General features: G+C 34.1%; 1 protein-coding gene across 2 annotated transcripts in view; it reads right to left on the reverse strand.

The window, feature by feature from the left end:
* Positions 1–15,908, reverse strand: part of CDH18 (cadherin 18) — a 366,676-nt gene that overhangs the window by 104,075 nt on the left and 246,693 nt on the right. For both annotated transcript variants that reach the window (XM_024247646.3, XM_024247650.3), the window contains exon 5: positions 9,530–9,717. In XM_024247646.3, coding sequence (XP_024103414.1) covers positions 9,530–9,717 — 188 coding nt within the window. The remainder of the gene's footprint in view (positions 1–9,529; positions 9,718–15,908) is intronic.

Below are 15,908 nucleotides of genomic sequence, written 5' to 3' on the forward strand. Positions count from 1 at the left end.
GCCAAGTTGCCATATGAGTCAATTATTCTTAGAGTTTAGAGAGGTTCTAAAATTCTATTCTCCTAACTAATAAGAGAAGAGACTCTTTATGACCTCTTCTTTGTCTGATTCCTGTGCTTCACCAGCATCCAGATTTTAGTTCCATGATTGGGTAGATAGGGTCGATATCAACATTTTCATACATAAAATTGTCATCTTAATCACTAAATAAAATGGCCTAGACCGGGAATAGTGACTGACATCATTATTAATTTTTTGTTTTCTGGAAAAGTTATATTTAACTTATATTATGGTATTTTGTCAAAACACAGGAAAAATTGTATGAATTTAAGCAGTGTTTCTCCAGCTAGGCTTTTGTATTATAATATGCTTTGTGGCCCTTGTCAGAGGTCTGGCCTGGATGATGGACAGTCTGTGGAAACTGGAGTATATGCATAAGCTTTCTCATCATATATTTCTCTATACAGAAGAAAGTAATTCTTATTCATTGTGTATAATTCTAAGGACACTGATAGAAATAAATATTACATGTTTGCTTTCTGTCATTTGAACACTGGACAAATAAATGCAAAGATCTTTCATTGCAAATAGCTTAAGTATACATTATATTATATAGGAAGTATGCTTATTATTATTTATATATAATTATACACAAGCTCATATATGTGTGTATATGTATATCTATGTGTTTTGTGCATGTGTGCATGTGTATGTGTATATATGACATAAATAAAATAATTAAAAATATCCACACATACACAAACTTAGCAACAGCCCATGCATATATATATAGCTTAATTCATCAAGATGTTTCATCAGATCATGAGTTTCCAAATACTGCATAAACTGTATTTTAGGAATATATGTGTCAAAACAATCAATTAACTTTCAATGAAGTTTCAAACGATTTATTACTCCAGGCTCATCATTATGCTTATAGAGGAACAGCATGAAAAATAATTTACCCAATAGCATTTCTTCATCAAAGTCATCCAAAATATAGTAATAGATATTACTGAATTGAAACTTGGATTCCTCTCTCTATCAGCTGTGGCTGAAAAGAATAAATTTTCAGACTTTAGAATCTTATAAGAATATAAAACAGAAACTTAGTTGACTTGTTTTTGATAATGAAATTCCTAAGGAATGTTCATATTTTGTAAGCAGTCCATTAGAATTAGAAATCTACTGTTTCTTATTTACAGTGTGTAATTATGTGTTTGCCTGTGTGTGATTATTCACAATGGGTTGGGATGACTTATTTATTACTCTTTGTGGTTCAAAGTCTAAAAATGTTAAAATCTGTTAGAAAACAACATTCGATCCTTATTCTGTTACTAAATGTAAGTCAAAGGAATGACAATGTAATCCTCAATAAACACAATCCACTAAAAGACCAGAAATATAGTATGTAGAATAAATCTAGTATGGTTGTACCTGAACATATTCCATGTTTTTATCTTATAATTTACTTAAACTTTAAAAAACAAATTTATAACTTTTAGTGTTTACTCTTAAGATCCATCTCAAATCATGTGTTAAATAAAAGGTTTAATAATATTTTACCCATGGTGGGGTATGGAAATCTTAAAAATACACAGTACTTGGTTGTGAAAGTGTTTTATGTCTCCTACAGGCAGGGATACACTCAGGAAAATTATCAGTACATTCACAGTAAATTAATTTTTAAAAAGTCTTATCCTATTAGAAGCTACAACTTTAAGAGGAAAATAAAACTGATAGGCTTTCTACATTGAGAAGTTATAGAAATGCATATTTTGATAAGTGAAATCGAAAAGATAATCCAAAATATATTTATGACTGAAATATACCTGGAAATGTTGTACTACAAATACGATATTTAATGTAAACTTAAAAAAATTCTTCTCTTGAAGAAGCAGGAAGAGGAAGTTGATTGCCAAGAAACATGAAGACAATATGTACGTTGTGTTGTAATATACACACGGTATTTCATTCTTAGTTTGCTTCCAGTTAAATCAAGTAACATGAAATAAAGATGGCAGCAAAATCATCATATGGATTGGTCTGGAAGTATAATTAAAAACTGGTGCAAAAATAGGAAGAAAAGAAGCCAAGAAAAAGTATTGAGGTAGTATTAGATAGTAGTCATTATTGAGGTAGTAGTAATTATTAGCCAGACATAGCTTAGAGCACAATTTTCACCTCATTTCATGTTTTCCATAATCACCCTGTAAAGTGCTTAAATAAGAAAACTGAAGCTTCAAAGAGTTGAGATAATGTCATAGATCTCCTAAATGACAAGATCAAGATTTGTATTTCATTTTACAGTAAGGTTATATCTTCAAGCACCCTTTGTTGACCTGAAGGACAAGTTTAAAATTTTTTGGCTTAAGTTAATTTGCATTGTATTTACAGTTGAATTAGTTAGAAGGGAATGACAACACAACGGTATCTGCTGAAAATCAGAAGGCCAAATAGAATCAGAAACCTAAAGAAAACATAATATTTGGATCCACTTCTGTAAAGTGTGCAAACAGGAGCCATATAAGAAGAGACTTTGAGAAAGGCTGCTAAGGAGAAGCACATCTCTAGCTACAAGAGGTTTATGTCAGAGGAAAGAGAGTACATCCAATTGCATTCATCCTTATCTTTTTTCCCCTTTCCACCCAGCCAGGCTTCATTAAACAATGAATGAAAGTTATCAAAGTGTATTTACAATGTACCACACCATGCACCAGTGAATTCAACTTGGCAATTTTCTGATGAAGGAATGATAGAGACAGGAACGTGCAGACAGTCCTGCTGGCGGATTTATAGAGCAGTGCTGATTTCTATCTGTGAGGAGATTAGCTGTTCTGCCTAGCTGGCTAAAGTGAACTGCCTTAGAGATTAAATAAGGAATAGGTTTTTAAGAACTGTTTTATCTTTTTTCTGCCATCTGAATGAGTATCTCTTGAAGGTTAAAAATCCACTGAGGTACACAGGTTTTTCAAATTGCAATTATTTATGCCCTAAAACATACAGCAATTAAATAACTCTGAGATTGATAATCCTAATCAGAAATATCAAAGAATTACGTGAATGCAACATGTACATACCTCAGAGGAAATCTAGACTACATTAAAAAATATGCTCAAGGGAGGCCAGGTGCAGCGGCTCACACCTGTAATCCCAGCAGTTTGGGAGGCGGAAGCTGGCAGATCGTTTGGGCTCAGGAGTTAGAGACCAGTCTGGGCACATGATGAGGCCCCATTTCTACTAAAAATACAAAAAAAAAAAAAAAAAAAAAAGAAAAAGAAAAAAGAAAAAAATAGCCAGGAGTGGTGGTGCTCACCTGTAGTCTCAGCTACCAGGGAGACTGAAGTGGAAAAATCACTTGGGCACTAGGGACGGAGGTGGCAGTGAGTCGAGATCACACCACTGCACTCCAGCCTGGGTGATAGAACAAGACTCTATCTCCATAAAAAAAAAAAAAAAAAATTCAAAAAAAAAGTGAAAGACAATTTGAACTTATTAAATGTCAACAATATTTTTAGTACATCATCACTTACCATTTATAGATTTGAAACAATTCTGATCTCGAAAATATGCATTGTGTGTATATGCACCAAATAGAATGAACTATTAATATTAAATTAATTAAATATGTGCACACACATTAACATATATAATTTTACCTTTGTTTTTCAGACGTCTAATTAATTGTAGCCATGTAAGGTGGTAAGATATGCGCATTGCCCTTAATTCTACAATTGATAGTTATACTTCAGATTACGTGTGTAATCCAACCATCCACTGCTACTTTCACTTTTTGCCAATATGAAGTTGTTTTCTATTTTATAAAGACAATAGGACTTAATATACAGGAACGCCACCACTGCACACACACACATCCTCGCTACATCATTGCAAACTTACCCGCAGTCATTTGCTTCTACCTTCTGTCCTATGGTAACCTCAGAGATGGAGGCATACTATCCTAGGTTGTTTCCTTGCACTTGTGATTCAAATTCTGTTGAGGTTCATCTCTACCCACAAGGCATCTTTTAAAATTACTTATCCTCTCTTCAGTATCCCTAGACTACATCAGTATCCTTGATGTCTTGTCTGTATTGAGCTTTTTATCCCTGTGCATAGAAACACTCTTGTCTCTCAACTTAAAATTAAAACATTTATTTCATTATGTTCTTGGTTTATTTGCTTTATAATCTTTCTCCACCACATAGGTACTAACCTTCTCCAAGAAGACAGTGTTTTTCTATTTTTTTCCTCCCATATTTTTGCTTCCCATTCTGTCTCCACCACATCACAATTAGGTTCTCTCTCCATTGTAGCAAAGAATAATCACATATCTTCCATCTGAATACATAACATGAGTAAGTGTTCAGACTCTGAAGACAGACATCCCAGTTCAGTTTTCTGTCAACTTTCTACTTGGGCACTATTTTTATCGCTTAGTGATTCAGTTTCTTTAGCTATAAAGCAGGGATAATAACACTCTCTTTCTCAAAATGTCACAGTAAGAATTAAAAGGACAATTATGGGTATATTAACTCAATAAAGACATCTCAATGTGCTTAAAATCTGTCTTGATACAGAGGAGATACTCTAACAAATATTAGTTGCTGCTACTATTTTTTTCTTCTTAAAAGTATTTTATTTTATTTTTTATTTCCAACTTTTATTTTAAGTTCAGTGGCACATGTGCAGGATATGCAGGTTTGTTACATAGGTAAACATGTGCCATGGTGGTCTGCCGCACAGATCAACCCATCACCTATTTATTAAGCCCAGCATCCCTTGGCTATACTTCCTGACCCTCTCCCTTCTCCCACCCCGTACTCCTATAGGCCCCAGTGTGTGTTGTTCCCCCCATGCGTCCGTGTATTCTCATCATTTAGCTCCCTCTTATAAGTCAGAGCACATCGTATTTGGTTTTCTGTTCCTGCATTGGTTTGCCTAAATAATGGCCTTCAGCTCTATCTATGTCCCTACAAAGGACGCTAATCTAGTTCCTTTTTATTGCTGCATAGTATTGCATGGTGTATATGCACCACATTATCTTTACCTAGTCTATCATTGATGAACATTTAGGTTGATTCCATGTCTTTACTATTGTGAATAGTCCTGCAATAAACATAGACGTGCATGTGTCTTTATAATAGAATGAATTATATTCCTTTGGGTATATACCCAGTAATGGGATTGCTGGGTCAAATGGTATTTCTGCCTCTAGGTCTTTGAGGAATTGCCACACTGTCTTCCAGAATGGCTGAACTAATTTACACTTCTACCAACAGTGTAAAAGCGTTCCTTTTTCTCCACAACCTCATTAGCATCTGTTGTATTTGACTTTTTAATAATAGCCATTCTGACTGGTGTGAGATGGTATCACATTGTGGTTTAGATTTGCATTTCTGTAATGATCAGTGATGTTGAGTTTTTTTCATATGTTTGTTGGCTGCACAAATGTCTTATTTTGGGAAGTCTCTGTCTGTTCATGTCCTTTGCCCACTTTTTAATAAGGCTTTTTTTTTCTTGAAAATATATTTAAGATACTTATAGATGCTGGATATTAGAGCTTTGTCAGATGCATAGATTACAAAAATCTTCTCCCATTCTGTAGGTTGTCTGGTTAACCTGTTGATAGTTTCTTTTACTGTGCAGAAGCTGTTTAGTTTAATTATTAGGTTGGTGCAAAAGTAATTGTGATTTTGCCACTAAAATGCCAAAACCCGCAATTACTTTTGCACCAACCTAATAGATCTTCTTTGTCAGTTTTAGCTTTTGTTGCAATTGCTTTAGGCCTCTTCATCATGATATCTTTGCCTGTGCCTATGTCCTGAAATCTTTGCCTGTGCCTATGTCCTGAAAGGTATTACCTAGGTTTTTCTTCTAGGATTTTTACAGTTTTGGGTTTTACATTTAAGTCTTTAATGCGTGTTGAATTGATTTTTGTATGTAGCATAAGGAAGGGGGTCAGTTTCAACTTTCTGCATATGGCTAGCCAGTTATCCCAGCACAATTTATTAATAGGGAATCCTTTCTCTGTTGCTTGTTTTTGTCAGGTTTGTCAAAGATCAGATAGCGGTAGGTATGCAGTCTTACGTCTGGGTTTTGTATGGTTTTCCACTGGTCTGTGTGTCTTTTTTTTTTTTTTTTTTTTTTGTACCAGTGCCATGTTGTTTTGGTTACTGTAGCACTGTAGTATAGTTTGAAGTCAGATAGCATAATGCCTCCAGATTTCTTTTTGCTTAGGATTGCCTTGGCTATTCAGGATTTTTGGTTTCATATAAATTTTAAATTATGTTTTTCTAATTCTGTGAAGAATGTTAATGATAGTTTCATGGAAATAGCACTGAATCTATAGATTGCTTTGGGCAGTATGACCATTTTCACGATACTGATTCTTCCTATCCATGAGCATGGAATGTTTTTTCATTTGTTTCTGTCATCTCTGATTTCTTTGAGCAGTGGTTTGTAGTTCTTCTTGAATAGGTCCTTTGCTTCCCTTGTTAGCCATATCGCTAGGTATTTTACTCTTTTTGTGGCGATTGTGAATAAGAGTTCATTCATGATTTGTTTTAGCCTTGCCTAATGTTGGTGTATAGGAATGCTAGTGATTTTTGCATATTGATGTTGTATCCTGAGACTTCCCTGAAGTTGCTTATCAGCTTAAGTAGCTTTTGGGCTGAGATGAGGAAGTTTCCTAGATATAGGATTATGTCATCTGCAAACAAAGAAAATTTGATTTCCTCTCTTCCTATCTGAATACGCTTTATTTTTTTTCTCTTGCCTGATTGCCCTGGCCAGAAGCTTTATAAGTGAAGGAGAAATAAAATCCTTTCCAGACAAATAAATGCTGAGGGAATTCATTACCACCATATCTGCCTTACAAGATCTTCTGAAGGAAGTATTAAATATGGAAAGAAAAACTTGTTATTGGCCTAAAAAACACACTGAAATACACAGACCAGTGACACTATGAAGCCCTCATATAAACAACTGAGCAAAATAACCAGCTAGCATCATAATGACTGGATCAAATCTACTCATAACAATACTAACCTTAAATGTAAATAGGCTAAGTGCCCAAGTAAAAAGACACAGAGTGGCAAGCTGGACAAAGAGCCAAGACCCATTGGTATGCTGTTTTCAAAAGACCCATCTCATGTGCAAAGACACTCATGGGCTCATAAAGGGATGAAGAAAAATTTACCACACAAATGGAAAACAGGAAAAAGCAGGGGTTGCAATCCTAGTTTCTGACAGAACAGACTTTAAACCAAAAAAGATAAAAAAAGACAAAAAAAGAGCATTACATAATGGTAAAGGGTTCAATTTAACCAGAAGTAACTACACTAAATATATATGGACTCAATACAGGAGTACCCAGATTCATACGGCAAGCTCTTAGAGACCTTCAAACAGACTTAGACTCCCACACAATAATAGTGGGAGACTTTAAAACCTCACTGACAATATGAGACAGATCAGCAAGACAGAAAAGTAATAAAGATATTTAGGACCTGAACTCAGCTCTGGCTCTAGAAGATATCTATTTAGTAGATTCTGATAGTTATCTATTGAACTCTCCACCCCAAAACAACAGAATATACATTCTTCTCGTTGCCCCATGACACTTACTCTAAAGTTGCTCAAATACAACCTGCTAATGACAATCACCCAGCCAATCCTGTACGTCCTTTAGCCAAATCCAATTAATGTTTATAATCCAAAATTGTTTTAAATTTCTAGAACAGTTTACTTTTTTGATGACTAGCTATCTCCTGAACAGCATCCCTTGGGAATATTCAATGCCAACATTCTCTCCTATTATTTGAAGATTTCCTCTAAGATTATATTTCCTTTGTTTTCATGCTTGTTTCTTAAACAATTAGCTGTCAGATTAATCTTTATGAAAAAATTAATTCAGTTTACCTGAATTATTTTAAGTAAAGAAGCCACCCATAAAATGAAAAGCAGGCAATCCTCTTCTCACCTTTGTATCCACATCCTCAACCATTAATTACTCTAATATTTATTGAATGCCAACTCCGTGTCAGAAAAAAATGCTAGATGTCGGGAATGCAGTGATAAGTTAACACACAGCCTTGGCATCATGTTGCTTAATTCAGCAATCAGAAATCTTGACATCAAATTAGACCTAGTCACTTCTTTCTTACATCTCTTCAATGGCTTTCCATTTGGCAAAATTCAGCAAGGCCTTGTGTGCGCTTGTACCCACTGACTGCATTCCTCATTCCCTCTACTCTGGATTCAGTCACATTATTTTGATCCCTTAAATGTGCCATGTGTCACTCACCTCAGGCACTTGGTACATTTTCTGCCTTCCTAAAATAGTCATCCTTACAGTCTATACCTAATTCACTCCTAGGCTTCTTTCAATTCTCTCTTTATTGCTGAATACCTGAAAGGATTAAATATTCTAGATTTTTCTCCTGTAGCACTATATAACTCTTCTTCATAGAAAACATATTATTGATCTAGGAATGTATGCGATATTTGATTAACGTCTGTCCACGTCCATAGATTAGAAGCTGTGTGCCTGTAGAGGCTGAGTCTGCCTTTGCTCCAGACTTATCCTTTTTATTCTTTGCATAGCTCACGTGGAACATAGCAACTGACACACTGAAGGAACTCAAAATAAATACATTTGTTAAATAAAGATATGCAAATTGTCTCTTTTCATTATCACCTTGACCTAGGTTTGACAATTTGAGAAAAAAAATTTACAATGAGAAAATATTTTAGCTGAAGACATCGATATTTTATATATACCAGTGGTGATTATTATTCTCTAAGTGTTTAAAATCAAGTTATTCTTAGAACTTCCCCATGGTAGTATTCAACAGACAAGTTAATATTCAATTTTAAATCAATATAAAATTAAAATTACTAGAAGAAGAATTAATGAGATTTCATACAATCCAAATAGAAAAGTGTACGTATACAAGTATCTAATTAGACAGATGGATAGATAGATAGATAGATAGATAGACAGACAGACAACATGCTCAAATCAACATCTACAGTAGGTACATTAGAGTAAAATATCTCAGCCTGTTATCTAAATAGTTCTACTGCAGAATCACCTGGAGTACATTTTAAAATGGCAAATATCTCAGCCCCTTGGTCATCCTCTCTGGCTATAACAGAATCACCATAGCTTTATTAGGATGATGCTTTGATTCTTTCCACTTCATTGAAATTACTTTTATTTAATTCTTGACTATTAACATTGGGACATTTCAGGAAGATTAGAGCAGAGACAAAGCGAACAAAGATGGAGAGCAACATTGTTAGTGTAGTCTACATCAGATCTTCCCACCTTAGCAAAACATATTTTCTGAAGAAAAGATCTACACAGTTGACAAACAATAATTAAAATGTAATTATATCGCCAAGTGACAATATTTTATCATTTTAATGGCCTGACAGCATGGATTAGTCATACCTCTGCCAAATTTCCATTCAGGAAAAGATGAGTGAGTTGCCTGAATCACAAAAAGTATGTTCTTTTTACCTTCTTTAAAGAAAGGATTCCTTCTCTGGTCTCTTTGTCAGTGGAGATTGAGAATATTCCCATGCCATCACCATTTATGATGGAGTAGGTCATGTCAGCATTTGAGCCAGTGTCAGCATCATTTGCTTTGATTTTCCCAACAGCTGAACCAACTTGCGCTGACTCAGGAACATATAGCTGATAGTGTTCTGGAAGACATTTCATATTAAACGTATTTAAATACAATGTTCATGAAATAATCTTACAAGAAAAAGACAATAAATATTTAGAGCACATATTCAAATGAACATTACATTAGGTAATGCATCAAATGGACTTTTTTATATTTTAAAAGTAGACTATTTCGTAATTAAATACTAGATTTATATAAACTTTAAAAGGTATGTAAAATACTTTGCATGAAAAGAATTTATATATTTGAATATGAAATATTTTATTAGCTCTAAACCCTTAAGCTACAAACAATTAGAGGAGAGGTAAAGTTTTCATTCTGATTTTGAGCCAAAACTGAATTAGTCAAGCATTAGTGTAATCCCAATGTATTCTTCCCCCCATTGTAAATGTGAAGTTCAAATATAAAAATGTGGAAACAAAAAGTATGGAAATGTGGGATTCAACAGAAAAACAAGATAAAATATCATAGCCTATTTGTGAATATAGATAATTATTTTTATCAAGAATAGTGAGATATACAGTCATGTCAGAGAAAGTGAATGTGTTTACATATTTCTTTAGCATAAATTCCCTATCGGCTTCTAAAAAGGATTTGAGGTGGCTTCATAATAAAGTTTTAAATAACATAAAGTTATTAAAATTTTTAAAAATCGATACAGAGTTGAAGCATGAGAAAGTAAATGGCTATAGAAAATTAAACAGCATTTGTGAATTAGCATTAATTTTGACACCTAATATTTTAGGTGAAGACATTGATATTTTATATACACCAGTGGTGATTATTGTTCTCTAAGTGTTAAAACCAATTTATTCTTAGAACTCCCCTGTGGTAGTATTCAACAGACAAGTTAATATTCAATTGTAAATCAATATAAAATTGTAATTACTAGAAGAAGAATTAATGAGATTTCATACAATCCAAATAGAAAAGTATATGTACACAAGTAGCTAATTAGACAGATGGATAGATAGATAGATTAGATAGATAGCCAACAATTTTAAAGCACTGTTAATTTTATATTCTCATTGTCTCATAGGTACAAATATCATTTTTCCAAAGTTTATCCTGATATTAAATGTCGAATGGAACCATTTCTATAGTGCTTATATTAAGAAGCATAATGAACATTTTTTAATAATTGTTTTATTGACAAGTTAAAAAAGCTTATTAGAGCAATTTATTATAGAAAATTCAAAACATTATAAATAACAGAAGCTCAGGAATCTTGAATTAAAATGTAATTTGGTAAAATAATTTCTACCAAGATTAAATTAATAGTGATTCAATGCTATACAATGATATAGTTAGACTATATAGATAAGTGAATGCACAATCTCTACAAAAATAATTTCAGTGAGACAATCATTTGTCATTAGTGGTATGATACTGAAAACAAAAGTCTAATCTAGTGAATGTTGAAAATATCATTTTTTATTATTGTGATAAGAACACTTAATATGAGATCCATCCTACAGACAAATTTCTACACAACACAGCATTGTTATTCATAGACACAGTGTTTTTCAGCAGATCTCTAGGACTTATTCATTTTGCATAATGACAGTTTTATATTTGTTGATTAGCAACTCCTCATTCACCTTCCCTAGTCCCTGGTAACAACCACTCCATTCTTTGATTGTATGAATTTTACTATTTTAGATATCTCATCTAGTTGAAATCATGCAGTACTATATTTGCCCTTCAGTGACTGGTTGATTTCATTCAGTCTACTGTCCTCAGTATTCATCCATGTTGTTGCATATTGCAAGATCTCTTTTTTTAAGGCTAAATACTATTCCATTGTATGATAAACCACATTTTTCTCTACATTCTCTGTCTATGGACATTTAGATTGTTTCCACATCTTAGCTATTGTGAATAGTGCTGCAATAAACATAGGAATGCTAATATTTATTTGTAATCCTGATTTCAATTTTTTTAAATAAATACTCTGAAGTGTGGTCATTAGGTCCTATAGTAATTTCACTTTTAATTTTTGAGGAATCTTTATACTATATTCTGTAGATGCTACACAAGTTCACATTTCTACCAACAGTGTGCAAGGGTTCAACTGTCTTCACATGCTCAACAATACTTTTCTGTCATTGGCTTTTTTTATAAATAGCCATCCTGACAGGTATGAGGTGTTATCATACCGTAGTTTTGATTTGCATTTCCATGATGACTGGTGACATTGAGCATCTTTATACATATCTATTGTCCATTTGTATGTGTTCTTTAGAGAAAGAGCTATTCAGGTCCTAGGCCCATTTTTTAATCAGGTTATTGACGATTTTTTTTCCTTCCTTCTTCTTCTCCTTCTCCCTCTCCTCCTCCCTTTCTCTCCCACCTCCATCTCCCTCTCCCCTTCTGCTTCACCCACTCCCCCTCCCCTTCTTCTTCCTCCTTCTCCTTCACCCATTCCCCCTCCCCTTCTTCCTCCTCCTCCTCCTCCTCCTTCTTCTTCTTCTTCTTGTTTCCTTTTATCATTGAGTTGTAGGAGTTTTATTTTGGAAATAAGCCTTTTAGCAGACATGGCTTGCAAATATTTTATTCCACTCCACAGGCTGCTTTTCACTCTGTAGATTGTTTCCTTTGTTGCATTAAAAATTTATAACTTGATATAGTCCCATTTGTCTATTTTTGTTATTATTTCCTGGGATTTGTGGGTCATATCAGATTAATCATTATCAAGACTAATGTCAGGAAGCTTTACCCCTATTTTTTTCTTTTAAGAGTTGTGCAGTTTCAGATTTTATGTTTAACTTGTTAATCCAGTTTGAATTGGTGTTTGTGTATGATGTACAAAAAGAAGTCATTTTCATTCTTCTATATATAGATATTGAGTTTTCACTGCATTTTTTTGTTTGTTTGTTTTGTTTTGTTTTTTGACACAGAGTCTTGCACTGGCTGGAGTGGAATGGTGCATCTCGGCTCACTGCAAGCTCTGCCTCCCGGCTTCACAGGATTCTTCTGCCTCAGCCTCCGGAGTAGCTGTGATTACATGCCCGCACCACCATACACAGCTAATTTTTTGTATTTTTAGTAGAGACAGGGTTTCACTATGATGGCCAGACTGGTCTTGAACTTCTGACCTCGTGATCCGCCTGTCTCTGCCTTCCAAAGTGCTGGGATTACAGGCGTGAGCTACCTCGCCCAGCCTGTTTTTAAAGAGACTATCCTTTTCTCATTGTGTATTCTTAGCAACCTTGTTGAAGATGATTTTACTACCTATGTCTGGATTTATTTAGAGGCTCTACTCTGTTCCACTGGCCTACATATTTGTCTATATGCCATTACCATACTATTTTAATTACTGCAGCATTTTAAAATATTTTTAAATCAGCAAGTGTGATGCCTCCAGCGTGTTCTTCTTTTTCAACATTGTTTTGCTTCTTCAGGGCCTTTGTCTTTCCACATATATTTTAGAATTGTTCTTTGCTCTCTCTGTAAAAAATGTCATTTGGATTTTGATAGGGATTTTACTGTACTTGTAGAGTTAAAATGTAGTACAGACATTTTATGAGAGTGCCACATATAACATTATATACAGAAAAGCTTAATGCTTTTCCATTAAGGTCAGGAACAAAGCAAGGATGCCCACTCTTACCACTTCTTTTCAAAATAGTACTGGAAGACATAGCCAGAGCAATTAGGCATGTAAATAAAATAAAAGAGAACTAAATCAGAATGAAATAAGTAAAATTGTCCTTGTTTGTAGATAATATAATATTACATATATAAAAAAATACAGGCTCCACAAAAAACAAAAATTGTTATAACTAATAAACAAATTCAGTAAAGTTGCAGACATAAAATCAACAAAAAAATTAGTTGCATTTATACACACTAATAAAAATTATTTGAAAAAGTTAGAAAAATAATCCCATTTATAATAGCATTGAAATGAATAAAATCTGTATAAATAAACTAAGGAAGTGAAAGTCTCATGCACTGAAAATTATAAAACATGGATGAAAAATGTAAAAAGACAAAAGGAAGTGAAGGACTTATATTCTGTAAACTAGAAAACATGGATGAAAAATGTAAAAAGACAAATAAATGGAAAGACATTCAGTGTTCATGGTTTAAAATATTTGTTTGAACCAGGCACGGTGGCTCGAGACCTGTTCGAGACTAGCCTGACCAACATGGTGAAATCCCATCTCTACCAAAAATACAAAAATTAGCCGGGTGTGGTGGCACATGCCTGTAATCCCAGCTACTTGGGAGACTGAGGCAGGAGAATCGCTTGAACCTGGGAGGCAGAGGTTGCAGTGAGCCGAGGTTGTGCCACTGCACTCCAGCCTGGGCGACAGAGCGAGACTCCATCTCAAAAAAAAAAAAAAAAATCATTTGATAAACTTCTAAAGACAAAAATGTATAATTTTAAATGTATATGTATAGCTACTAAGGGTTGACACACGTGTTCATGTATGTGTTTGTGTTTACTCAATGTTCAACAAATATTTTTCTCAGCTCTCTTTCATAAGCATTGGAGAATACACCTGACATAAACTCACAGCAAAGTAAGAAAGACATTAGCTTTTAGTTTAACTAAACTAAATGTCCAAATAAACTGTATATTCAACCAACATATCTTTTCCTGTGTAAAGCACCCTCTTCTTTTAAACAAACAATCCCTTGACCTTAACCATATGGTTTTATCAAGATCTACTATTACTAAAAGATCTGTCTTTCTTGATTCTGTGAATTGGCACGGGAAGAGCATGAGACCCAAAAGTTATAGGATCCCTCCTTCTTTCTCACGGTTGATTGGTCAAGGGTAGGCAGTTGTTTCAAACATCTCCAAAAAGAGTATATTTCTCAAAAATGTTGAAATGGAACTAGAAAATAACTTTCATCTCTCTTTGGTGGCACAGCTATGAAATACTAAGAAGAGGATTTGTCAATGGTCATGTTTCCAAAATTGATGTTGAAAGGCCAAATCTGAGGGCATAAAATCAGCATCAAAGAGAAGCCATGTGATTTGCACTGGCCTTGAAAATATCATGATGTTCCTGAAAAGTCACATCTATAATGGGACACTGTTTTGTTCAACAAAATGTATAGACATATTACAAAATAAATTGGTATAAATTATCTAAAATATTTTGAGACAGAGACTAGAAGGAGTCAGTTTTTTTGGATGTTGTGGTCTCCAAGGTGCAACTAAACCAGAATTACCCACAATTATGTAAGCCTTCAAAAACCTGTCAAGTAGTTAATACTAGGATGGTAACACTAGAGAACCAAAGATGTCTGCATGCACACATATGTTTATTGCGACACTACTCACAATAGCAAAGACTTGGAACCAAGCCAAATGTCCAACAATGATAGACTGGATTAAGAAAATGTGGCACATATACACCATGGAATACTATGCAGCCATAAAAATTGATGAGTTCATGTCCTTTGTAGGGACATGGATGAAGCTGGAAACCATCATTCTCAGCAAACTATCACAAGGACAAAAAACCAAACACCACATGTTCTCACTCACAGGTGGGAATTGAACAAGGAGAACACTTGGACACAGGAAGGGGAACATCACACACCGGGGCCTGTTGTGGAGTTGGGGGAGGGGGGAGGGATAGCATTAGGAGATATACCTAATGTAAATGATGAGTTAATGGGTGCAGCACACCAACACGGCACATGTATACATATGTAACAAACCTGCACGTTGTGCACATGTACCGTAGAACTTAAAGTATAATAAAAATATATATATATAAAAGAAAACCAAAGATGTCTTAGTTAACAGAGATAAATAAATACATTATAGAATTACTATGATGATAGCATTATAAAGAAGGTTGCTTTTACAAAGTGGATTGCAAAAAACTGTTCAAATGGGTCACAAAAGACTCATGGCCCAGAAAACATTTAGGCTGGGTCTTAAAATATGAAACAGATTCCTGGTACAGGCAGATTATGTTTATAGAAAAAAAACCTGTAATTTTTGACACATTTTAAGAATTGCAAGAATAGTAATTTCCCCATTCACTATGTCCCATTAAACAAAATGAAGTACATTCAGATTAATATTTTGTAAACTGTCCATTGACTTGAGAATTATAATCTGCAAATTATGAGTCAATTTTTAGTAGACAGCCTGCAAGGTGACCCTATTTTATCCATGCATCCTGCTGATCATGTCCTTGAGTAATCATTTCCTCTTGAATGTTGGCTAGATAT

The sequence above is a fragment of the Pongo abelii genome, chromosome 4 (genome assembly GCF_028885655.2).
Source record: "Pongo abelii isolate AG06213 chromosome 4, NHGRI_mPonAbe1-v2.0_pri, whole genome shotgun sequence".
Taxonomy (NCBI): Eukaryota; Metazoa; Chordata; class Mammalia; order Primates; family Hominidae; genus Pongo; species Pongo abelii.